Below are 26,846 nucleotides of genomic sequence, written 5' to 3'. Positions count from 1 at the left end.
AAACAGCCCCCCATAGGCCCAATAAATAGTGAGTGCCTATGGCACCTTACAGCAGCCCCTCTGGCATTTGCCAGAACCAGCAGATGTGGGTGATTAAGATGGATGTAGCTTTGGCTCACACGCCTCTAATGTCAATGTTATCTCTGTGTGTGGGTGTTTATTGGGCACGCTTGTGTGTGCACTTCCCTAGTGAGCAGGGCCCTCTGATCCCATTTTTATTTCGTAACTGATTTGTTAGAAACATGCAAAGTAGCTTGGGCGATGCAGTGGCACAGCTTGGTGGGAACATGGCTGCCCCTGTAAGTAATAATGGGGCTTGAGGATCCGTGTGACTTATGTCACGGTGATAAGCCATGTTCTACGTCTGGGAAGCCCAAGGGTTCAAATGTGCTCCTGGCAGTCCACTTCTCTAACTGGCAGACTGGGATTCAAAATAGCCCTGGCATTTCAAGGAGACAAAAGCCCAAACAGCCCCCAGCAGCCCAATAAATAGTGACTGTCTATGGCACCTTACAGCAGCCCCTCTGGCATTTGCCTGAACCCACAGATTGCCAGTCCGGGCCTGATTTTCAGTACACAGAGGCCCAAACAGCCCCCCCATAGGCCCAATAAATAGTGAGTGTCTATGGCACCTTACAGCAGCCCCTCTGGCATTTGCCTGAACCCACAGATTGCCAGTCTGGGCCTGATTTTCAGTACACAGAGGCCCAAACAGCCCCCCAGCAGCCCAATAAATAGTGAGTGTCTATGGCACCTTACAGCAGCCCCTCTGGCATTTGCCTGAACCCACAGATTGCCAGTCCGGGCCTGATTTTCAGTACACAGAGGCCCAAACAGCCCCCCCAGCAGCCCAATAAATAGTGAGTGTCTATGGCACCTTACAGCAGCCCCTCTGGCATTTGCCAGAACCCACAGATTGCCAGTCCGGGCCTGATTTTCAGTACACAGAGGCCCAAACAGCCCCCCCATAGGCCCAATAAATAGTGAGTGTCTATGGCACCTTACAGCAGCCCCTCTGGCATTTGCCTGAACCCACAGATTGCCAGTCCGGGCCTGATTTTCAGTACACAGAGGCCCAAACAGCCCCCCATAGGCCCAATAAATAGTGAGTGTCTATGGCACCTTACAGCAGCCCCTCTGGCATTTGCCTGAACCCACAGATTGCCAGTCTGGGCCTGATTTTCAGTACACAGAGGCCCAAACAGCCCCCCCATAGGCCCAATAAATAGTGAGTGTCTATGGCATCTTACAGCAGCCCCTCTGGCCAGGGGTGGGCCAAGCCGACCGGGCGCCCTAGGCAACCCGGTCCGCCAACTCCGCCCAACTCCCCGCCCCCCCGAACGGCGCATGCGCGCCAAAGCACAAGAGGCGGTGTGATTAGATCGGTCATTGCCTCTGCCGCTAATGACAAGCGGCGGAGGCAATGACAAAGTAGCACTAGGGGTAGGCAGGAGAGGCTCGTTTCGCTGCCTCTTCTGCCTACCCCTAGTTCTGGCCCTGCCTCTGGCATTTGCCTGAATCCACAGATTGCCAGTCCGGGCCTGATTTTCAGTACACAGAGGCCCAAACAGCCCCCCATAGGCCCAATAAATAGTGACTGTAAGGTGCCATAGACAGTCACTATTTATTGGGCCTATGGGGGGCTGTTTGGGCCTCTGTGTACTGAAAATCAGGCCCGGACTGGCAATCTGTGGGTTCAGGCAAATGCCAGAGGGGCTGCTGTAAGGTGCCATAGACACTCACTATTTATTGGGCCTATGGGGGGCTGTTTGGGCCCCTGTGTACTGAAAATCAGGCCCGGACTGGCAATCTGTGGGTTCAGACAAATGCCAGAGGGGCTGCTGTAAGGTGCCATAGTCACTCACTATTTATTGGGCCTATGGAGGGGCTGTTTGGGCCCCTGTGTACTTGAAATGCCAGGGCCTATTTTAAACCCCAGTCAAGGCCTGTACCTAGGGCCTAAGGCAGCGGCTTAGTAGCAGGGGTACCATAGTAACCAAGCCCTGACCTGTTACAGTTTAGCAAGTTAGATTATTTCCTGGGTGCCGGGAGTTTTACCTCAGAGACACATTATTACCACACAGTTTCTCAGCATTTACTGACATCCTTGAGCAATTGCCTCACGTCCTTGTCCTTTTTGTTTCAGTTACAATCTGCCTCCTGCCAGATACGTGTGACCCAAACTACTTCCTGCCGAAGGGACCGAGTGCTGGCGCTCAGCCAAAGTCTCTCAGGCGGGACTTCTTGCCTAGTGGCTGCCATGGGCAACCCTCACCTTGTACCAGTCCTCCACCCACCTGACCTTAGCCAAGGCGCAGCTCGTGTTGCAAGGAGGGAGGTTAAACATTGACAGGTATGAGGCCAGGGAGAAAGTAGGGGATCTCTGGTATAGAACAGGGATTATGGTGTACCCTTGGTTATTCGCTTGCCCATAACCTTGGCATTGCTGCCCCTCCATCCAAGCACTGATTGCCCCCATAATAACTCTTGTAGCAGAACAACACATTGGTGTATTTGCCACCGGGTAACACAAAGAAGTAAGGACCTGGCATGGCTGTTATTGGCTTTACACACTATTAAATCGTTGCCAATAATTTTAGTACAGAATGTTTCCACAAAAACAACCCTTAGGGTAGAAATGCTTGTAAGGGGTTCTGTACCAGCCCAAGGGCACCACAGCTCCTTAGCAGGGAAGATCTGTGCAGCTGAAGATGCCCCCAGTAGCCCCCCATTTTCTCTCTGGTAAGTCCCAGTACATGTGCCACAGGGTGGGCACTGGGCATTGCCATCTCACACTGCTTTGGGTTCTCATTGGGAGTCTCAGCCAAGCCAAGGGGCTTTGGACTACCCAAGGTGCACCCTAGTTCTCAGATCTCTATCCCTTGGGTAGGGCTCATACTGGAGGCCCCCATTAAACCCCCTTATCTTTGGGGATGACCAACCAGCCAGGAATGTTATTAGTCAGTACAGGTAATTCATGGTTCTTGAATCCTGAACAAAAACCTTTGGCTTCATGGTATGAGAGGCTTTGTACCTCTCGACCTTCTATACCTTCCGGCCCTACCTGCAGTTGTGTAGGTGTCCGTATAAATAGCACATATTATGTACCTACCAGGCCTCTCACTCCTATTTTACTAATAGAACCTCCAAAAATTCCCATCAGCCCTTTGTGTTTTTTACCAACTTTTATAAACTCTATACCAACTGGCACTATGAATTCTAATCTAATCGTAGGACATGTGCAGTCACGGGCTGAGCTGAGAGGTGCCAGTGCATTGTGGGTGGGTCTCCTTGAGATTAGTGTTCTAGACAAATGTTCCATATAGATAGCAAAATATGAGCCACCAGGAAGTGGGCCGACATTTACATTCCTGTATAAGAAAATAAGAAAAGAAGAAAATGAGGTTATTGTGGACTGGGAACATTCCTGAGCTCAGTGCGGCCGTAGGTATGCGACTTCTGCAGTTATTTCTTTCTGGGGCATTTCTTAGTACCAATAGTAAATGAAATCAATCCAGACTGCTAAATCACACTGAGATATTCGATCCCTGGACCAGGGTGGGGGGGGTAGATTACATGAATAACAAACACACACATTGGTGCCTGGCTCGCCCGCCAAGCTAGATTTTAGCGTAGGGCCAGTGTTGCCATAGAGGTGCACAATGGCTCGGTCTCTGGGATACACAAACTCAGCTGTCTCTCCCTATGGGGGCCGGGTCACATATCAGAGAAATGATGTCATCCAGTTGGGTAGATGTGATGTCAATAGAGAAGGCTGCTCATTAGTCAAGCTGTGCTTAAAGGGGTAGTCCTCTATCTGTGTGGGAGATAACGAGGAGCCATTGTTCCCAGGGCAGTGGAGAGGAGGTGGCACACAGCAGAGCCCAGGGTCACCTAGACACTGACTGCAGAACCTTGCAGATGACTACTTAGTGCTGGTCTATGGCAAACACCGAGTATGGGCCACTCTGCCAGCCAATCACTGTGAGCCTCTCCATAAATCAGCAATGATATGGTGGTGGAGGAGTCATCTTATCTGGCAGCTTCAGGGGATATCCTTATCAGTATCTTCCCTCCCTCTTCCCACCAATCGCTGCCCAATAAGAGTAATAGAGATAATAAAACAACACCCTATCCAGTCCCAGTCATACCCCCAAATGCAATAAAAGGCTCTAAGTTTGCCCAGTAGCAGTACCACATGGCAACCAATAAGATATTTGCTTTTAAACAGGTGACCAGTAAATTCTACTTGCTGATTGGTAGCTATGAGTTGCCGCTCCTGGGCCAACTTAGTGCCTTTTATTACATAACCCTATTTGTGCTTTATCCCCAGCGCTTGCACTGAATGCCCAGATTGCCTTTAATACCCCCCCCCTCCATTTAATTGATAAATATCTTAACCATAGGAAGAAGGGCATCTGGTCACTGTGCTAAGCTGATCTCTCTATCCCACTGGTGATACCAACAGCACAAGCGGAAGGCAGCTGCATGGGGTTCTAGAGGCAATGGCTCCCCCTGCTGGCCTAAAGCTCTCATGGTTTGTCAGTATAAGTTCAGTATTCGGCCAAAACCAAAAGTGATGGATTCAGCGCATTTACATTATATATAGGTTGTTCCCCTTTACAATCAATTTTTAGCACTTGACAAACATTGTTATTCTTAGACCATTTACAACTGGTTTTCATTTTATATATTTAGTGGGTTGTCAGTTATTTAGCTTTTTGTTCAGCAGCACTTCCATTTTGGAGAGTTATCTGGCTGCTAGGGTTAAAATTACCTTAGCGACCAGGGAGGGGCTCAAATGAGAGACAGGTATATTTAGTAGGGATACACCAAATCAGGCAGATTGTAAGATAGACGGATGCCACAGCTCAGATTACACGCTGGATACTGCGCCTTCAGGCACATTTACTGATTAGCCAAGAGGCCTTTATTTTTAAAGACTTACAAACCTGCATAGAAAAATAAAGGGTAAGCCAGAAAGAACAAAGGCCTGCACAGAACAACAAAACCAACATCCATGGCCACCAAAAAATCCCCACAGTGGGGAAGGCAGTAGAACACTGGTTTAGCGGTTACCAAGTTATATCCTCTAAAGTCTAATGTTTATAAACATAACCCATACAAATATTCAGAGGTGTTACAACAAAAGTCTTTGGAGGCGCCCAGAGCACCAAACCCTACAACCCTTGGGCCCACACCCCCAGGGGGAAGGTCTGCTTCCTCTATCATTACACCACTGCAAATAATGCATAGTTAGCTAGTATGCACAGCCCTTTAAAGGGAACATATCCCAGTTTGTGATACAAGCTCATTCAGTTAGGATCATGTTAAAAAGATGAAAAAAATGAACCATTTCTCCACCCCTTAGGCTCACAGTGGCATTCACCCCTCCTCCCTCGCCTTGTTTTATTGTCTATTGTGATGGATTTTAAGATTTCCATAGGGGCAGATTTATCAAAATGTGAGTTCAGAGCTGAATACAAACTCCCCCACATTCTATTCATTCCTATGGGTTTTTTTTTAGAAGTGTATTTGACAAAAAGTTCTAACTTTCACCCATTGATAAATACACTTCTTAAAACCCCCTAGGAATGAATAGAACGAGGGGGAGTTTTTATGTATTCAGCTCTGAACTCACTTTTTGATAAATCTACCCCATAGTGTGTCGCACAGATTTTCTGGAAAGTCCCAGAATCCATCAGTTCACAATGGAACAAGGTGAGGGAGGGGTTGCAGTACACCGTGAGCCTAAGGGACATTTGGGAAGTGGTTTTATTTCTTGCTTTCTTTTAGTATGTGCAATTAGCCGTCTGTATATATTTATTCCGGCCCCTTTACATGGGACACTCACTCAGTAACTGTTTGGCATAGTTGTTCCATAGCAACTCACACCCATCCCCAGATGCAAAAGAAAGGCAAAAAGCAAGAAGGTCTAGCAGACGAACAGGGGGAACCTTACCCGCTTCCCATTACTCACCCCAAACCCTGAGGGAGTCTGCCCTACATACTAGGACTATGCCCAAATAATGCCAATAGCATAACTCTGGGGATCAGCATGCATTAAAGGAAGAGGAAACAAAACCGGCCACAATCATGACAGACCCGCGTTTTTTTTTCTTGTCTATTTATGAAGACTCAGCATTTTTATTCGGGTTCATCTCCCCCAAAAAAACAGTAAAAAAAAATCCATACAAAAAAAAAAAAAAAAAATAAGAAACAGAGCGAGGTATTCCATCTTGGGTTTAATTTATAACGGTTTGAAATCCAGTGACACTGACACACATACATACAGCTACCGCCGCCAGCCCCGCCCCTCCCTGTGCAGCAACATGAGGGAGGGGGAGGGGGACGGGACGCTGGGCTTGATTTTGACCTGTTTTTTGTAAAATACAGTACTAAAAGGGTGGATTGCTAACAGCATGCATCCACGGGGCCGACACTACAGTGATTCCATACTGTAACGCAAACAGTACTGCCGTAAAAAAAAAAATAATATATATTCATATAGAATCAGAAGTCGATCCTTTTAACCTATCCTGAGAGGCCGAGCAGTCGGGCCCGATACTTAATGCGTTTGCCTTGCTACAGACGGGCGCGTCCCTACATCTCATCGTTTATATAAATATGGAAGAATTTACTTTGTACAGCTCACTACATTTCTGGCTACCCGTTAGCGACCTACCGAAAGGAAGGGGTTCCGAGGAGGGAGGGGTGGGGTTTAGGGGGGGGTGCGTGGTACTTCAGGGGTTGGAGTCGGCGTTCCAGTGGCACGCTGTGGAATGAGACGTGAGGGGGCTTGAAGGAATGTTACGAGATTCTACTTCAGTCGTCTTCGCTTCCGCTCCCTGAGCGCTCCTACAAGACAAAAGCATGTTGAATATTTAAAACCCAGTGTCATACAGGCTATAGGTTTCCTGCGCTTTGCCCATTAAAGGGGAACTAAGCCCATATATAAAATATGTAAACTTATTTCAATTGGTCCTCTTCTGTAATTTACATTCAGTTTTAGTGGTTTGAGGGATTAGCAGTTTTAGGCTGCCAATATCAGATTTAAAAGAAAGATAAGCAGAAAGCCCAGTATTGCAGCCTAAAAATGCTAGTATCTCAGAAACTACTGAATATAAAAAAATAAATAGGGACACCAGCTCTCTCCTCCCTAAAAACCCCTTCTGCCTTATGAGACTACCACTAGACAGATGTAACCAGCAGATCTGCTGACTAAGGAAAGAGAAGCAGGGAGACTGGAACTTACATTGGCCTCTTCTTGTTCTTCCTCGCTATCATCATCGCTGATCACCGGCTTGGCTCTGCACCCTCGGCCGGTCCGCCTGCGTCCCTTCATCCTCTCCTGCCCCTTCTCCTTGCGACCCAGTTTAATCTTCACCTTCACGGAGCGAGCTGTTGGAGAGAACATTGGAACAGGAGTTATAGAATTACTTCCCCTATAAAGTCAAAATGACAACGCGGACAACATGGCGGTGTCGGCGTACTCACACTCAGACTCTGAGCCTTCTTCTTCCACGTCCTCCTCTTCCTCACTCTCCTCTCCCTCGCTCTCCTCTTCCTTCTCGATCTTCTGTCTCACACTGGTGAACACGGACTGGAGCACAATCGAGTCTTCATAGATCTGTAAAAAGAAAATGGACACCCATCATTTATCTAGCATTGCCATCAACCACTTGCTGGGACAAACATTACTTCTGTTTAACCCCATAACTGCCAAGCAATACAGAATTTATGCTGCTGCTGCTGCTGCAAAAAAAAAAAGGTTCCAGAGTGGCGGCAGCGTAGGTTCTACATTTACACACCCTTCAGCGACCAATGAAAGGATGTAAAAAGGTCAGTACTGCTTACCAAGGAGCCCTCCAGGTTGAAGGTCTGAGCATTCTGACACAGCAGCATGACGTCTTTCTCCAGATCATTTAGGCTGCGGTACTTATGGTTTCGGATCCTCTCCTGCAGAAACACAAGGGAGCTTTGGGTCAGATTGCTGATCACATGGTACTGGGAAGGTGAACATGACATCAGAAAGCACCGGCACTCACCTTGATCTTCCTGAAGTCCACTGGCTTACGGATCAGCTCGTAGTACTCAGGGAGTTCCTTACGGGATGGCAGTTGGATAAAAACTTCACTTAGCTGGCGCCCGTTTCCACTGAAAGACAGAAATACACATATGAGCTAGGGAACTATGGGCAACGGACTATGCAGCAGTTTATGCAGCAGTCAGGGGTCTCCTCACCTGTCTTTGTACTTAATGACGGCATCCACAATCTTCTTCATTTTCTTTGTGAGTTTTGGGGGGTTTGGGGAAAGTTTCTCGGCAGGGGGCCGCCCCCTCTTCTTCTGTTTCTTACCCTCGTCATCCCTCTCCCTGCCCCGTGTGCTTGTGGTGGGCATGACTATGCAAGGGTCTATATCTCTCTTCCTCTTGCGAGTGGTTTTCTTCTGGCGCACTTCTTCCTCAATCTCTTCTAGAGTGCCCTCTTCTATGGCCTGCGGGGAGTCAAAAAGGCACGTGAGAACCAATACACAGGGTCACACATGCTTCTCTTTCCATAGAGTGCATCTTATCTAGTACCTTCAGCCACTGCTTTTCCGTGAGCGAGTCACTATAATCCACCTCCTTGCGGTTACGGGAGCCGCGGCCAAACATCTTTTCTTCTTCTTCTTCGCAAGTAAGGCGCTCAACCTCGGCGTCGTCCTTAATGATCCAGGACGGCAGCTCATCTTCCTCCATGAGGCGAGGTTTGCGTTTGGGATTACGGGCTTCCTCTCTTCGCCTGTCCAGATCCATACGCTGGGAGGGGGAAAAACCACCAGCAGTTTGTATTAAAGGAAACATGCCAAAAGCAACATATAGAACTATTTCCATTACTTAGATAATAGTCTGAAGTTCCATATGCAAACTTATGTCCCTCTGCTGCTTGGGAATCCCACAGAATAATATTTGAAACAAATACAGATTCTTCCAATTGCCCTAAAGAAAATCAGCATAAGCCCCCATGTGTAATATAAGGCACTAAGTTTGCCCAGGAGCAGTAACCAATAAAATGCTTTTAAACAGGTGACCAGTAAATTCAACCTGCCGATTGGTTGCTATGGCTTACCAACATAATGCCTTTCATTACATAACCCCAAAAGGTGTTTTTATTCAAAGGAACAAACCATGAAAAGGTCGAACTCTTCCTCGTGTCGAGCGATCATCTGATTCACAGTCTCATCGTCTGGCACCTCATCTTCCTCCTAACAGTGAGAGGGGTGATTAGTGAGCAAAGGGTCTTATAAGATGTACATGGTGACAGTTAATGATTAATCTCAGTGCAGGGAATGGCCTGCCCTTACCTTACCCCGACTGGGGGTGGTGTTTTGCCTTCACCAATTCAGGTATATTATGCAAGTCACTGACATAATACAAGTGGGTGAGCCTGTTATCAGGTATTTTGTATAATAAGGTGCGTCTTGCTTGCAAGAGATGAACCATGTGACACATTCAGACAATGATAAGTGAGAGGGGTAAAGTGACAAGCACATAAGGGGGTGTATTTATTAACACTGGAGACCGGTGATGTTGCCCGTACCAACCAATCAGCAATAACATTTGAAAAAATCAGACTGGTTGCTATGGGCAACATCACCGGTGATGTTTGTCTCCAGTGTTAATAAATACACAACTGTCTCCCTCACATATCTAGGGATTTGACCTTATTAGCAAGTGCGAGTACATACAAACAGTGAAGCATAGGGAGACAAGACTACCGAGTCGCACCTCATCTTGTTCTTCATGCTCTAGAATGGCCTGCAGGAAGACCTTGCGCTCATGGCTGGAGGATTTTTGGTCGAACATCCCGGCCTGGATAACTTTCTGATCCACGTTTAGCTTATACTTGGCGGCGGCCAGGATCTTTTCCTCCACGCTGTTCACAGTGCACAAGCGCAGCACTCGCACCTCGTTCTGCTGCCCGATTCGGTGAGCTCGGTCCTGAGCCTGCAAATCCTGCCCGGGACAGACAAGAGAATTTGCCCTTTACACAACACTATTTTTATGGCAAAATTATAAAGTTCTTGCAAAGACAATGTTATGATAGATGTAAAAAAAACCATTTACTTTCTGGTGTCAGTATCTCTTTAACAAGCAGAACAACACACAAGTAATAAATGGACATTTTTAGCATTAAACAAAAAAAAAACATGGTTGATTAGAAAGAACTTTGTACCTGATGTGGGTTCCAGTCACTATCGAATATGATAACAGTGTCTGCCGACTGAAGGTTCAAGCCCAGACCCCCAGCACGTGTGCTGAGCAGGAAGATAAAGTATTCAGAACTGGACTCGTTAAATGTTTTTAGTAACATGCCACGATCTTCTGCCTTGGTGGTGCCTACAGAACATATTGCAAATACACATTAGACACAAAAAAACTGCATTTAATATTATGTAAAGCATTCTGCTCTGACAGAAAACAGGGCAAATCATGGAAAAAGAAGCTTGTAACCACCTACCGTCCAATCGGAGGTATTTAAAGCCACGATAAGCAAAATAATCTTCCATGATCGTCATGAGGGTGGTCATCTGGCAAAAGAGCAGGACCTTGTGCTGGGTGGCTCTCAACTTGGGCAGTATCCGATCTAAGAGCTCAAACTTCCCAGATGCCCGGTAGAGGTCTGCCCTATAAATTAACCCATGCGTTCAGTCAGAAAATGGCAACACGTTTACTGTCCAGTAAACGTACAAATGTCATTAGCTGCAAACAATCAATAGTTCTCAAGCCCACTGAGTTCCAACATTTTGTGAGGAGCTACATTTTAGTATGTTATAGAATAGCCAATACATTACATTATTTACTTTTTATAAGTTTGTGAATGATGTGCCTTCTTCCGTCTCTTTCAAACTTTTAAATGGGGTTCACCGACCCCGGCAGCCAAAAACTATTGCTCTGTGAGGCTACAATTTTATTGTTATTGTCACTATTACTTTTCTATTTAGGTCCTCTCCTATAAATTTACCAGTCTCACATTCAAACCACTCCCTGGTTGCAGGTCCGGACTGGCAATCTGTGGGTTCAGGCAAATGCCAGAGGGGCTGCTGTAAGGTGCCATAGTCACTCACTATTTATTGGGCCTATGGGGGGCTGTTTGGGCCTCTGTGTACTGAAAATCAGGCCCAGACTGGCAATCTGTGGGTTCAGGCAAATGCCAGAGGGGCTGCTGTAAGGTGCCATAGACACTCACTATTTATTGGGCCTATGGGGGGCTGTTTGGGCCTCTGTGTAGTGAAAATCAGGCCCAGACTGGCAATCTGTAGGTTCAGGCAAATGCCAGAGGGGCTGCTGTAAGATGCCATAGACACTCACTATTTATTGGGCTGCTGGGGGTGCTGTTTGGGCTTCTGTGTACTTATTTTGAATCCCAGTCCAGGCCTGTCTGATTGCTAAGGTGATTTGAACCCTAGCAACCAGAGAGCTTCTGAAATTTCCGATGCTGAACAAAAAGTATTCAAAATAAAACGGAGTTTAATCCAGGACATAGAAAGTAATTAGAATTAACAAAACAGGGTAGCACTGAGTAGGGGTATGGCTGATATGAGGAAACCCCCCTACCTAATTGGCTATGTACCCTATTATAATAAGGAAAGAAAGAAAAGAAAAGAAAAGAAAGAAAAGAAAGAAAAAGAAAGGGAAGAGAAAGAAAAGCTGCAGAAACTCACCCCTGTACAATTCCTCCCGAGAATCCCAAGTGTTCAGAAAATGACTCCTAAAAACAAGAAATCGACACCATATTAAATATATAAAACACACAACTCTGCTCTCTCCGACTTCCTGGTATTATCAGCGCTTACCTCTATGTGCTGGAACATGTACGGATGGTTACAGATCTTCCTTAGCTGCATAATAGTGTTCATGAGGGTCTTGGTGCCTCCCTTGCCCTGTATGGGTGTTACACATAATAAACTCATTGAGAGAGACATCTCTAATTTATAAACTATATTTTGCTCCAATATATGCAGCACAGGGATGGAGCATAGGCAGAAGCTTAGTATTATTATTTAGTATATATATTCCTGTTCTAGAGCATGGACAGTACCTTTTTATCCTTCTCAGAGCCGTCTGTGAGCAGCACCCCTTTGGCCTGCATGTGCCTGTACAGAACGCGCTGTAATGACGACATGTCGCACTTGATAACATATTCCACCTAGGGAGGAGGCAAAAGAAAATAACTACGTTACAGGCTTACCAGGGGCAAAAGCATTAAAGAGATACTCTGAAATCTGCCGAGCTGCAGCTAGGGAAGTGATGAGAGAAAGAAATAAAGCATATACAGAACGTATTACCTTTTCGGGCAGTTGAGCTTCCACTTCTTTTTTAAGTCGCCGGAGCAAGAAGGGACGAAGGACTTTATGGAGACGGCGGATAATTAGGATTGTTTCTTCCTCGTTTAGATCCACCTAGGGAAAAGAAAATATATCAATTATGTATCTGACTGCAGGTGTCTTCTTTTTGTACACCAGGGATAACAAAGTATGGCTCTTCAGCCATTGTAAATCAAAACGAACCCTCAGACTAAAGGTGGCCATACACGAGCAGATCCGCTCGCTTGGCGATGTCGCCAATCGAGCGGATCTTCCCCCGATATCCCCACCTACGGGTGGGCGATATCAGGGAGCATTTAGGTAAAAAAAAAAATAATCCGATCGTTTGGATTATGTGGGCGGCAATGGGGCAGTTGGACCGTATCAACGAGCCATTGCGGTCCCCGATCCAACCGGATTTTCTAACCTGGCCGATCGAGATCTGGCCAATTTCAGGCCAGATATCGGTTGGCCAGGCCGCTCTGCCCTGCCCATACACGGGCCGATTAGCTGCCGAATCGGTCCAAGGGACCGATATCGGCAGCTATAGTCGGCCCGTGTATGGCCACCTTAACAAGGGCCTCTGTAAAGTTCCTTGTTATGTCCTGTGCCTAGCAACTTTGCAATTGGTTGCAATTTTTTTTTTTTTTTAATAATTATTTGCTACCTTCTTCTACATTATTTAAGCTTTCAAATGAATGTCACCGACCCCTGCAGCGAAAAACCTTTTGCTCTGTAAACTTACAATTTTGTTATTCTATTCAGGCCCTTTCCTTCATATTCCTATCTCTCATTCACACCATTGCCTGGCTGCTAAGGTAAACACATCCCTAAACTGTAGAGCTACTGAACAAAAAGCAGATCTTAATCTGGTTGGGCCACCAAGGTGATTGGTTAAAAGTGGCTGATTGTAGGTTTGCAGTCCTCATCCAATGAGATTTCCCAGCCAGCACTGGCCATATATGGGTCAGAGGAGGCCATGTTGACCTCTTACAACTGCCAATAAGATAGTGCTGGGCGGTATACCGGTAAAAACTGATCACCGGTTTTTTTTTTGAAACCGATATGAATTTTTTACATACCCCCATACCGGTGTGCGCGCTTCCTGGTACTACTTCCGGGTGCGCGCGTGACGTCAGCGCGCACGCGACGTCAGCGCGCACGCGACGTCAGCGCGCACACTCTACAAAAGCGCCATCGCTAGGAGGCATCACTCAGAGTCGGACCGTGGTGACCGAGTACTTCAGCGGAAAGCGGTTATTGCCAGGTTTACAGTGATTGTTCTGATACAAACACACCAAAGAAGACAGGCCACGTTGGTCTGTTCCAAAGGTTTCTGTTTACTTAATGCAGGGTGAGCCTGTCACCCACTTTAATGTTTGGGGGCTATGACTATGGTGCTTGGATCGCCACAGTCATCAGATAAAAAATGTCAAAATAATCCTGTCTCTGTCACCAAATAAGCAGGCCTGGACTGGGATTTAAACTATGCCCTGGCATTTAAAGTACACATAAGCCCAAATATCCCCACCAGCTCATTAATAGTGACTATTTATGGCATCTTAAAGCAGCCCCTCTGGCATTAGCCCAGAATTCACAGGTTGCTAGTCTGAGTGGTGACAGGCATGTTGGGGAGTTTTGACCATTGTTTTTTTCTTTCTGCTTTAGTCCTGGCCAGCTTGCTGTATGGGGGGCAATGTATTGGCACTGTCTTTGGGAGGAGGGGTGGCCTGCAAACTATTTAGGGGCCCTGGCCACCAATATTTATTATTTATTTATATACCGTCAAATACCGTGATACCGATATAATTTTAAAAAATACCGTGATATAAATTTTTGGTCATACCGCCCAGCTCTACAATAAGATGTCAATTTAAAGTGTGGCTGGGTCAGCAGACATGACAGACTGAAAGGTATTATTAAATTGCTAACCCAGCATCCTTTATTTCCTAAAACCACACCAGGAGGAAGCCACTATTGCCTAACTGGAATGCTAGACAGGAAGTGATAGTCCTGTAAGTAAGCAGACAAACACGAGTACATCAAGCCATATACCTTCTCTCCAGTCATGGCAAAGGGGGCATTAAACCACTGCTCAAAAGTGCTGCAGCTCTTGAATATAGTGGGGAGCAGGAAGTTGAGAAGAGCCCACAGCTCAGGAAGCTTGTTCTGCAGCGGGGTACCGGTGAGAAGCACGCGCCGGGGGGCTACGTAGTGTGTGTTCAGGACTTGCGTCAGCTTGCAGTGATGGTTCTTCATTCGATGACCTTCATCCACAATCATATACTTCCAACGGATCTGCGGGCAAGGAGAGAAAGAGCAAATCAGGGCGGAAGCCATGGCAGAGGTTGGTTTTGTGCCTTCTGCACAGTGAACTGGCAAACTACCTTGGCTAGTATGTGCTTATCCTTAATGATGTATTCGTATGTAGTGAGGAGGACGTTGAATTTCCCGCTGCGGAGCATTGGAACAAAAGCGCGGCGAGCAGCAGGAGAGCCCTATAAAAGGGAAACACATTAATACACTGAATGAACACAGAACAATAAAAACATGGCCCCGACTAAGGGAACCCACGGATACGCTTTGTGCATTATAATTAATCCCAGTGCCCCATCAACAGAGGTATCTCAGGGCCTCCATATTTATTTATTATTGCCCATATTTAAAATGGTCAATTCTTAGCAACTTTTCCACTGGGTTTCATTTTTAATTTCTTTTTTAGTTTTTAAATTTGCTTTTCTCTTCTGATTTTCCAGTTTCAAACAGGGGTCACTGACCCAAACACACAAAAATAAGTGCACTTTGAGGCTACAATTTTATAATAAAATATATAAACAGTTTCCCATTTGAACCACTGCCTGGTTGCTAGGATAATTGGGACCCTAGCAACCAAACAGCTGGTAAAATTCCAAACCGGGAAGCTAACAAAAAGTTAAATAATTCCAAAACCACAAACAATGAAGACAAGTTGCAAATCATCTCAGAATACACCTCTCTACATCATACTAAAAAGTAAAGAACAACCCCTTTAATAAACCACATTAAGCTTTTAAATTTTATTCCTAAAAAAAATCACTAGGTGGCACTAAATCAGCACCACACAAAAGCAGGAACATTGGTGAAGCCTAAACTGGCTACCATTGTGTCTAAAATATATGGATATATGACCACCTGGTCATGTTTGTTACCAGCCTTTAGCCAAGGAGCCAATCAGAAAGGGAATCAACAGGTTTTCAGGCATAATGTGCCCACTCACAGCCAATGCAAACCAACAGTAAACATGCAATTACCTTGTAGGAGACTTTCACCACCGACGGACCCCACTTGTCAAACTCATAAACCCAGTTGGATAAAGTCCTGAAAAAAAAAAAAAAAAGATAAGAATGTGCTATAAATTGTAATATGTCTATGAAAGCTGCTCTGTTTCCTTTGTGATGTAAAGATATAGCAGCTATATATGTATGTGGTCTGTATGTATATTCAATTTCCTCTCTGCAGCGCTGGAGGAGTAAAACCCCAGTATTTCAAAGATATATAAGGACCAACAGGGGGTGCCAGGTGAATATGTGTGTGTGTAGCACTTATCGAGTGGTGCCAGTTTACTTACGACAGTGGCACAATGATGAGGAAAGGCCCGTTGATGCGCTTGTGTTCCATGAGGTATGTAATCAGAGCAATGGTCTGAATAGTCTTTCCCAGACCCATCTCATCGGCAAGGATCCCATTCAAGTTATTGTTGTACAGGGAGACCAGCCACTCCAGGCCCTTAATCTGAGAGGGAAAAGAGTGTGAATGAAACAACACAGACCCAATATAATAAAAGTGACTGAAACCACTATCCAAGTCTGTACATCAAACAAGCAGAAGGAACCCTCCTCCTAACTGAATCTGTATCTCATACAGACACACTGTACTACCCTCCAACCCAGGTCTGGGCTGGGATTCAAAATTAGTCATAGTACTTTAAGTACAGAGATCCAAACAGCCCCCCAGCAGCCCAATAAATAGTGAGTGTCTATGGCACCTTACAGCAGCCCCTCTGGCATTTGCCTGAACCCACAGATTGCCAGTCCGGGCCTGATTTTCAGTACACAGAGGCCCAAACAGCCCCCCAGCAGCCCAATAAATAGTGAGTGTCTATGGCACCTTACAGCAGCCCCTCTGGCATTTGCCTGAACCCACAGATTGCCAGTCCGGGCCTGATTTTCAGTACACAGAGGCCCAAACAGCCCCCCAGCAGCCCAATAAATAGTGAGTGTCTATGGCACCTTACAGCAGCCCCTCTGGCATTTGCCTGAACCCACAGATTGCCAGTCCGGGCCTGATTTTCAGTACACAGAGGCCCAAACAGCCCCCCAGCAGCCCAATAAATAGTGAGTGTCTATGGCACCTTACAGCAGCCCCTCTGGCATTGGCCAGAACCCACAGATTGCCAGTCCAGGCTGGTCCAACCTACACATCTCACATGTTTTGCGACTGTTATGCACTATACTACATTGCTAGAAGCCAGATCATAATAAAATGATGTCAAACAGAGATCGTTGGACACATAAAAATCAAGAGTTTGGACTGATATTAGTATTGGAAGTATTATGGTGGACAGATGTTCTGTGAACGGCAATGTGTCCCCTGATCTCACAAGTTACAATACCTCTAGGCTTTCAGGCAGTCACATGTTTGCAGAAATAAGGCAAAATAAAGTAAAAAACAAAAAAACCTTCCCATTTTATACAAATAACAGGATTTAATAAGACCAAATGAAGAAGGTGTTTATCCCACATGTTTCACAGTATTAGCTAGAAGTTATTTGAGAAAGCGTGTGACAATACAAGGTAAGCCAGGGGATCACTGCAAGGGGGTGGGTTCAAGAAAGCAGTTATGCCTATTTTCAAGGCTAAACAGGTGTATTTTTCTCCAGTGCAGCAATGCATTATAATGCCCAAGACTAGAAAACCCAGATGCAACGTATGCGCCACTCACCTGATACTGTTTCAGGATGCCGTTAACCAACAGGGTTGACTGCTTGTCCACCTTCTCACTTACTGCGTGCGCCACTGCATAGTAAGACTGGAGGCCACTGGTCTCAGCATGTGATATACCGTACTCGTCATCCACATCCTGTCGGGCATTACTGGGAGGAAACATACAGGCACACTGTCACTTACTGAGTTACATATTGGCAATTTGGTTATTGGAAGAGAACCGGCAGCCTTTCGGCCCAAGTATGTGCGGCTTTAATAAATATAATGCAATTCCTGACGCCCCCCCCATACTTACTCTATTATTTCCCGTGCATGCACCTCAGACACATCGTCGCTGTCTGGATCAGCAATTTTTTTAGTCTCGTCCACAGCCAGCAGGGAAGTGACTGAAGGCTGCTGTTGTTCATCTTCTTCCTGAGCCATAAAAGTATCAGAGGTATAATAAACACTGTTTTCAAGAGCCAAGCATAAAAGCCCCACATAGACGGACATAGGAGGCAATAGGAAGGAAAAAAAGGTTGACCGTCCGCCTGTCCTCCAATTCAACTTACCTCTTCCTCATCCTCTGATTCACTCTCCTCGGTATCGGACCGTGGTGCAACTTCATACCTATCCAAGAGAAAGTAAAGTAGGTTTTAGGTAGAAGTTTTTTCTGCCCAATAAACTGCCACAGCTCAAGCACCGTTACCTTTGCCTAGCCCCAAACATACCCAGGGTTCATTTCAAGCCATGCCTCCAGCTGCCCAGCCTTTGGCGCATCAGCACCCGTCAAGATCTTTCCGCTTTCCACATGGATCACTTTGATTGGGAGGTCGCTCATCTGGCTGGTCTCATCCAGTGGCTAGGATACAAACAGGTACACAAGTTACGTAAAGTCAAATCTTCCCTGGAACAGGATTACCACCACTACACCCTCACAGCAAAGGGAACGTCTCTCCAAACCAGCCTATATTCCATATTCCCTGCCCACCTCTCCATCAGGTCCAAGTGCCGATTGCTGGCCTTCTGTGATCTCTTGCACCTGGAAGAAAACGAACAACTTGTTCACCAATCTAGATTTCACTTTGCTCCCTCGGAGACCCCCTACACCATTCCAATAGGGGCAGTAACAAGTTTCACAGCTAAGTGGAATCTCTGGCAATTATCCCACCTTTTTCTTTTTCCTTCTCTTCTTTTCTTTGAGGGCTTGCACTGCCTTGTGCTGCCGCACCAGTTCCGTCAGATTTGCTACATACTCGTCCGTCTGCTGCAGGAGGTAGGCCAGACGCTTGTCTTTCTTCTGATCGATCAGCTTTCTGTAGCCCTCCTCATCCTCAGCCTAAAAGAACAAAATACATTGCAGCAAGAAAATAAATGCACAGGAAAACACAGTCAGATATACACTCAGTGTTGCCCCAACAGTATATCCCATTAAATGAAGCTCTTGTGCCAGGGTAAAGGGCAAGTACTAACCATGAGCCTGCGCATTCTCTCCTTCTCAATCCTTTCATTCTCCTTCTTCTGCTCTCGCTCGGTGTTGGCATGGTACGTGGCCACAGCCTTTGTCAGTTTTTGGATCTTCCCTGTGACTGAGCGATGGAATTCCTTGAAGTCCTTGGCATGTTGGAGGATGCTGTTTAGATACTCCTAAAACATGAGAACAGCGGCAGAGGGTTGGCATAAGATACAGAAGCATCTGGCACACACAGGAACTCTGCATATTGTATGAGCCAGATGCACCAACAAGTCAGGTCCATCTACAATCACAGTTGTAGCCCCGCAATAAAAGTCCAAGTCTCAGAATTATCTGAGCTTGATGCCAAAACCGCCATTATTCTTGCCCATACCTGGTGCTTTTGTCTCCTCTTGCGCTCCTGCTCAATCTTCTGCTGCTTTTCCAGTTTTTCCGTGATACGCGCCTCGCGCAGGGACTGCCGCTTGCTGCGTTTGTAGGCCTTTGCGTTTAGGGCGGTCTCAAGGGCCGTGTCCCTCCGCATGCAGACCACAACTTCTTGCCGCAGCTGCACAATAGGAAACCAATTTACAAAGTCAGCTCTTACTTATAAAGAAGACTTACATTAAAGAGGTAGTTCAACTTTAACTTTCAGTATGTTATGGATTATCCTATTCGTCACTTTTTATAATTTCTGCCCTTTCCAGCTTCCAAAAGGGGGAGGGAGTGGTGGTTACTATCCTTGGCAGTTAGTAGGGCTACAATTTTTTTGCTAGTTTTTATTACTCTTCTCTCTCTAGGGTAAACTGGACCCTAGGAAAAGAATGGAACTGCTGAAACTGTGAAGAGCAGTTGTCTCAGCATGTATCTGCACAATGTTATAGTTAAACTACCACTTAAAGGGGTTGGTCACCTTAAAATAAACTTAGTATGATGTTGAGAATGCTATTCGGAGACAATTTGCAGTTGGTCTTTATATTTGTGGTTTTTGTTTTATTTAGCTGCTTTGTTCAGCAGCTCTTCAATGTGGAAGTTCAGTAGCTAACTGATTGCTAGGTTCCAATTTAATTTAGCAACCAGGTAGTGGTTTGAAAGAGACAGAAATATGAATAGAGTATAAGTAATAATGATAAAACTGTAGCCTCACACAGCAATATAGTTTTTCGGCTGCTGGGGTCAGTGACCCCTGTTTGAAAGCTGGAAAGAGTAGGAAAAGATAAAGGCAAATAATTAAAAAGACCAATTGAAAACTTGCTAGGAATAAGCCATTCCATTACATACTAAAAGTTAACCTAAAGGATAAACTACCCCTTTAATATCATGTTTAACGCTATAGCTAACCCACTTATTGTACAGCGCTGCAGAATATGTTGGCGCTTTATAAATAAATGTTAATAATGGCTAAAAACACTAGATGAAAGGGGAATATGCTCCGCCCGTCCTGCTACAACAGAAGGGAAGAACTTACTTGTCTCTGAAAATTGAGAAGCCTTAAAGCTTTCAGCTCTATGGTGGCTTTGGTCCTTAGATCTCCAGGCAAAGAACCAGGAAGATTTTCCAGTTCCTGGATCCTGTGTGCAATTCTCGCCTGCAGCCTGCAAAGGCAAACCATGTCACGCAGTTATATTAGGATCCCATACGCCATATAAGCTAGAGTAATATCTTACACAACCCCCTTCTGTGTATCTAGAGTAATATCTTACAGTTTTTACTTTTGCCAATATATTATTACGATGGATATTAAGAGAGTTAAGCAAACCCAAATGCACTACATGGTCACATCAGAGATCTCACCTGTACTCCCGTTCCTGTAGCACCTCCACAGGATCCAGGCCTCGCGGTTTCTGTATGGGAGTGATGCGGTTGGGCTTAGGGTGAAACTGTACTATGGGAGGAGGCTGAGCCGGCTGGCCTGGAGACTGTGTCTGCGGAGGCATCACGGGGGAAGCAGCCGGTGGGACAGCCGGAGGGGCAGGGGAAGGGCGGCCAGTAGGCTGTGGAGGAATCAGCTTCTGGGGGGCAGTGGCAGGGGCAGCTGCATTAGCCATGGGACCTGTGAGTGGGATACAAGGTTAAGACATCTGTACGGCCTAGCGCAAACATTCCCCAACTGATTCAGCCAATTACAAGATGTACCTTCAGGCCAAGGCTTAGGTGGAGCACCAGCAGGGTGGCCAGGCATTCCAGGTGGAGCTCCTGAAGGGCCGGGAGGTGGCATAGTAGGACCAGCCATTCCTAGTAAAACAAAAATGTTAAAACTTGTAATAAAAGCATTAATATACATTAAGCAGCTTACCTTCATCCCTCCAGGGCCTTACCATGAGGTCTGTTGTAGTTAGGGGGCACTGGGCCTGGGGCAGGACCAGCGCCAGTCCCCGAAGCAGCAGGTGGAGGTAGTGTTGGCATCTGTTGTTGCATCCCAGGCATGGGTCTCTTTCCCTGCACTGCCATCTGAAGGTGGTCGGGTAAAGCTTGCCCCCTGGCTAACATTTTGTAAGCCATTATCTGAGCCCGCAACTGGTGCAGCTGGTTCTGGTTGAAGGGAGTAGGACTTCGGCTTGTCTGCTGTTGTGGGTCCGAGTTCTCCATATTCACCGCTGATGGCCCAGAAGGCATCGGAGGGCCAGAGGGAGGACCATTAGATGGTACAGGGCTGGGCACGTGCTCAGAGTTGCCCAGAGGTGATGGGTATCCTGCAGGAGAGGAAAGACATTGCGATTACAGGCTATTCAGGAATGGGGAGATGGATCTGATTACTTGGTGATGGGTTCCAGTGCTAGATCCAAATCTTTGTGTTTGGGTCTTTGTGGTACCCGGCTGCACATACCTTGAGAGTGCTGGTCCATAGGACTGGGTGGAGGCCCCATCCCAGAGTGAGCAGCAGGTCTCATGCTCATACCCTTCATCTGATTGTATCGGGGGTCTTCAGGGATTGCTTTGTCATGAATGGAATCCATTGGCTGTCAGAAAAGGTTACAGAACAGTTACAGAAGTTCAAAAATGGTAACATTGTATAGGAAAGGAAGGCGTTGTGGCATTAGTCACCTTGTGCATCTGGTGCATATTTTCAGGTGGGTACCCAGCAGGTCCCTGTGGAGGAATAGGTGGCCCGGGGCTTGGTCCCATCATGCTGTGTGCAGAGCCAGGGGAGGGGCCTGGGCTGGGGCCTAGCATAGCTCCAGGAGAAGGCCCTGGCCCGGGGGAAGGTACAGGCCGGGGAGTGCCCCCCATTGGAGGGTCTGGGGTGGACATCACTGCAGGGAGAAGATCCAATCACTGCAAACCTGTAAGGGAAGTACATATTTTATGTTTAATGCAGGAAGGTTACTATACATACAATAGGCAATGGATAAAAGGCAGATAAAATCTGTCAAAAGATTTGTTGTGTCTGTTTTCCTCTGCCAGAGACACACAGCTCTCCCCTCTCCTGCTCCCTCCCCCCCCCCTTAGAAAGGTGGATCTGAGCCAATCAGAAGCTTCCTCATAGTCTTACTAACTGAGCATGTACACCGGTCTTGGTACAGGAGTGAGGTATTATGGGAATTTCTTTACAGAGCTCAGCGTTTTTTCTTCCTGTTTGGCTTCTGATCATCTGGTCGGGAGAAATACGGGGAGACTTAAGGGCACTATTGAGAGAAGTGAAGGTATGCCTGCAGCTTGGGATTAACTCTTTACTAGCCTTTCCTTCTCCTATAAATAGTTTAAGTCATGTATGTATTTTAAGGATTTAACCCCACAGTAGGGCGTATGTTTTTATTCTGGCAACAGTTCCCCTTTAATAAAATTAGCTGCTCACAGACAGAGTGAAATGACTGTTAATTACACGGCCGGTCCTGCTGCTCAGCCCAGTTACGGCACACTAAATGTACTAAATTAGGGCAGGAGAAGAGATGGAACAGCCTGTTTCCTTATGGAGAGATCCGGGCGTATCTGGAACAAGCTGCTCCTTTTCTCCGACGGCAGATGAAAAAGCACATGGGGGGAAATAACAAGCGCGGCTTCAAAGGCAGAGCGCATTAATTATTGATGTTATTTTATCGACGCCGCGGCAGACAAAGAGCAACGTGCGTTGGGCTTCCAAGCCAGGAAAATAAAAGCATTCAGCCCTTCCTATTAATACGCCCCTGCTCTAGCAAGATAGGACTGTCAGCCTTCGGCTCTATACAGAGTAACACTGAGCATTAAAGGGCCTAGCCCCTAGTCTAGGGGGGTCCCACCACTGCTCACACTGTGACCCTGAGGCATACTAACTCTAGTCTGTGCTAAGTATGTACTAAGCTTTATATGCAGGAACTGCCATACTGCTTACTTTAGGGTGAAGACACACAGAGCTACTAGTAGCAGCTACTAAAATAGACAATGCTGATCAGGTACTGATAATTGTCTCTACATGTGTTTTAGCAGAGGCAATTCTCAGTATTGTCTATGGCAGGGGATTTTCTGGCGTTTAGTAGACGTGAAAAAGTAGCTGCTACCAAGTAGCTCCATGTGTCCCTTAGGGTAAAGACACACAGAGCTACCAGTAGCAGCTACTTGTCGTGGCTACAAAAATAGACAATGCTGATCATTTACTGATAATTGTCTCTACGTGTGTTTTAGCAGAGGCAGTTCTCAGTATTGTCTATGGCAGGGTATTATCTGGCGTTTAGTAGCTGTGACAAGTAGCTGCTACTAAGTAGCTCCGTGTGTCTTCATCCTTAAGGCGGCCATAGACACTAAGATCCGCTTGTTTGGTGACCTCGCCAAGCGAGCAGATCTTCTCCCGATATCCCCACCTACCTTGGCGATATCGGCCTAATTCAGTCGTTTGGCCCCAGGGCAAACCGATTGAATTAGAACAACTGGTATAGGCATCCATCGGTTTGGGGAACTAATCAACTATGCAGCCCCCAATCCGACAAAATCAAACCGATCAAGATCTGTTTTTTAGATTTCAGGCCAGATGTGGGTCGGGCAGGCCCGTTGTTAGTGCCCATACACAGGTTGGTAAGCTGCCGTATCGGTCTAAGGGACAGATATCGGCAGCTAGAATCGCCCGCATATGGCCACCTTTAGGCATTTTTATTCTGTATGATATGAGGGTGAAGACACAGGGAGCTACTTAGTAGCAACTATTTGCCGCTGCTACTAAAATTCAGAATATCCTCTGCCATAGACAATACTGAGATTCGCCTCTGGTAAGACACACGTAGTGACAATTATCAGTAAACGATCAGCATTAGTAGTTTCTGTAGCCATGACAAGTAGCTGCTACTAGTAACTCCCTAAGGGCAGTGGCACAAGGGGAGATTAGTCGCCTGTGATAAATCTTCGTTATTGCGGGCGACTAGTCTCCCCGACATGCCATCCCACTCTAAAGAATGTAAATGGCCGAGGGGATGCCATACGCGCCTCTTCAGTTTTCCAAAGTCGCCCAAAGTTTCCATGCAAGGCAACTTCAGAACGTCTCGGATGTGGTACATCCCAACAATTACCAGTATCATTCTCCCCAAAATACACCAACATCTTTATGTACTGTCTGCCTCCTTTTCCTCACACCCACTTGTGTGCTCTCCAGTCACCAGTGGGACCAGCCCATTCAAATTCTCACCAACAGCCCTGTGCCCCCCATCACTCCCACGCTCCCCAGCGGCACTGTGCCCCCCATCACTTCCCACGCTCCCCAGCGCCACTGTGCCCCCTCATCACTCCCACGCTCCCCAGCGCCACTGTGCCCCCCCATCACTCCCACGCTCCCCAGCGCCACTGTGCCCCTCATCACTCCCACGCTCCCCAGCGCCACTGTGCCCCCCCATCCACTCCCACGCTCCCAGCGCCACTGTGCCCCCCATCACTCCCACGCTCCCCAGCGCCACTGTGCCCCCCCATCACTCCCACGCTCCCCAGCGCCACTGTGCCCCCCATCACTCCCACGCTCCCCAGCGCCACTGTGCCCCCCCATCACTCCCACGCTCCCCAGCGCCACTGTGCCCCCCATCACTCCCACGCTCCCCAGCGCCACTGTGCCCCCCCCATCACTCCCACGCTCCCCAGCGCCACTGTGCCCCCCCATCACTCCCACGCTCCCCAGCGCCACTGTGCCCCCCATCACTCCCACGCTCCCCAGCGCCACTGTGCCCCATCACTCCACGCTCCCAGCGCCACTGTGCCCCCATCACTCCCACGCTCCCCAGCGCCACTGTGCCCCCCCATCACTCCCACGCTCCCCAGCGCCACTGTGCCCCCCCATCACTCCCACGCTCCCCAGCGCCACTGTGCCCCCCCCATCACTCCCACGCTCCCCAGCGCCACTGTGCCCCCCCATCACTCCCACGCTCCCAGCGCCACTGTGCCCCCCCATCACTCCCACGCTCCCCCAGCGCCACTGTGCCCCCATCACTCCCACGCTCCCCAGCGCCACTGGTGCCCCCCATCACTCCACGCTCCCAGCGCCACTGTGCCCCCCCCATCACTCCCACGCTCCCCAGCGCCACTGTGCCCCCATCACTCCCCAGCGCCACTGTGCCCCCCCCCATCACTTCCCACGCTCCCCAGCGCCACTGTGCCCCCATCACTCACACGCTCCCCAGCGCCACTGTGCCCCCCATCAGTCCCACGCTCCCCCAGCGGCCCTGTGCCCCACGTTCCCCCAGCTGCCCTGTGCCCCTCTCCTACCCCACACACTCCCCAGCTGCCCTGTGCCCCTCTCCTACCCCACACACTCCCCAGCTGCCCTGTGCCCCTCTCCTACCCCACACTCCCAGCTGCCCTAAACACAGCCCCCCAGGTCTCCCTGCTCTGCAGAACCCACCCCTTAGTGACCCCATTACCCGAATTAACACTGGCACCCCTGTGTGCCCCCCACTCTCGCACCCCGGCCCCCCCACTCACACATTAGTGCCCCACCGCCCAACCCCAGTGGCACCCACCCTCTCCCATCACTTTCCCAGTCCCAGTCACTTGTAGCCCATGAAACTTTCCCTCTATCCCCTCCTCCCACTCACTCGCCCTGTATCCTTCTCCCGGCGCCCTCCCCTCCCACACGGTACCTCTCCGCCACATCCCATCATGCCCCTCTCCCACCCTTGCCCACAACCCACCTCTCTTATTGCCCACTCTCCCCAGGCACCCCAATACCTTCTGCTCCTCGCTGCTATCAGGCCCCTTTGTCCCTTCTGTACCTCCCATTCCCCGCCCACTTCATTCAATAGATGCCCAGGCTCCCCCCGCCGGACACCAGCAGCATGAGAGGCAGCCGGACAAACGCCTTACCCGCCCCTTTCCTTACCTAACTTGCCCCCAAATCCTTCAGCCGTCTCTCTCCAACTATCACCGGGAACACCGGGTCGTTCCCGCCGCTACCTCGGCTCAATTTCTCTGCTCACCCCTCCCCCTTTCTTTTAGCTGCCTAGCACGCAGCGTGCGCGTTACGTCATTGCGTCGCCTGATAGACTGGAGTGGGGCTCTGAGCCGGGAGCGTTGCCATGGAGACATCAGGGGAAGGACAGACATGTTTGATAAGGGAACACCCCCACCCTCCCCACACACGCTCTCCTATGCCTTCTTCTTCCAGTAATATTCCGCGGCTTTTCCCACAAGAATATGCTGTACTTAGGCTATCATGTTGTCTTTATATTTGCTGTTGCTTGTAGTGGGCTCCAAAAAGGCCCTTATTATTTAGGAACATGAGTTTTTGCGTGGGGTGCAATAAAGATAAACGAGAAAATGATGAATAACACTGTGTAAGGCTTGTTAGAAATATAGTCAATCATGCACCCTATATTGTAAAATATAAGGACTTGTCACCAAGCAATTCAATGATATTATAATATTCTGGCCAGTAAAAATGATGCCAATGTTATTGACAGCAAAGTAAGATAAATATATAGAAAGCACAAGGGAAAGGTGGCCACCCTAATCATGTGACACAAATTACATCACTAAGAACCAATTCAAATTGATGACATCAGTAAGCACACCTTATAAAGGTATAATTTGCAGGATTTTCACGAGTCTTCTATAATATAGAAATCATATACCTCATGGCTGGGCCTGCAGATTGGATGGCCATAATTTGTGTAAATTACCCTTATTCAGATTGAC

General features: G+C 47.6%; 1 protein-coding gene across 1 annotated transcript; it reads right to left on the bottom strand.

The window, feature by feature from the left end:
- Positions 1-6,226: 6,226 nt before the first annotated feature.
- On the bottom strand, positions 6,227-26,144 carry smarca4 (SWI/SNF related, matrix associated, actin dependent regulator of chromatin, subfamily a, member 4). The gene is made up of 34 exons (NM_001375265.1): positions 26,032-26,144; positions 21,810-22,048; positions 21,592-21,724; positions 21,083-21,457; positions 20,901-20,999; positions 20,559-20,817; positions 20,233-20,359; positions 19,159-19,332; positions 18,785-18,958; positions 18,483-18,650; positions 18,303-18,353; positions 18,043-18,173; positions 17,884-17,941; positions 17,628-17,746; positions 17,331-17,481; positions 15,958-16,121; positions 15,641-15,707; positions 14,738-14,848; positions 14,406-14,648; positions 12,333-12,446; positions 12,086-12,193; positions 11,841-11,927; positions 11,709-11,755; positions 10,505-10,671; positions 10,220-10,383; positions 9,772-9,999; positions 9,171-9,248; positions 8,584-8,802; positions 8,245-8,498; positions 8,049-8,157; positions 7,858-7,959; positions 7,498-7,630; positions 7,256-7,401; positions 6,227-6,858 (listed from the first exon to the last, which is right to left on the bottom strand). The coding sequence occupies exons 2-34, from the start codon at positions 22,014-22,016 to the stop codon at positions 6,826-6,828; spliced, it is 4,800 nt and encodes a 1,599-aa protein (NP_001362194.1). The 5' UTR covers positions 22,017-22,048; positions 26,032-26,144; the 3' UTR covers positions 6,227-6,825.
- Positions 26,145-26,846: the final 702 nt, after the last annotated feature.

Source organism: Xenopus tropicalis, chromosome 3 (assembly GCF_000004195.4).
Source record: "Xenopus tropicalis strain Nigerian chromosome 3, UCB_Xtro_10.0, whole genome shotgun sequence".
Taxonomy (NCBI): Eukaryota; Metazoa; Chordata; class Amphibia; order Anura; family Pipidae; genus Xenopus; species Xenopus tropicalis.
The sequence above is the reverse complement of the archived record's forward strand: the minus strand, read 5'-3'. Positions and strand labels throughout refer to the sequence as shown.

Bases quoted from the DNA above. Each gene is read 5' to 3' on its own strand.
- smarca4 (NM_001375265.1), bottom strand. From the start codon at position 22,016: ATGTCCACCCCAGACCCTCCAATGGGGGGCACTCCCCGGCCTGTACCT. The intron at 20,818-20,900 runs GTACATCTTGTA...TCCCACTCACAG, and splicing joins ACCTAAGCCTTGGCCTGAAG to GTCCCATGGCTAATGCAGCT. The intron at 18,959-19,158 runs GTATGGGCAAGA...CTCATGTTTTAG, and splicing joins AGAGGAGACAAAAGCACCAG to GAGTATCTAAACAGCATCCT.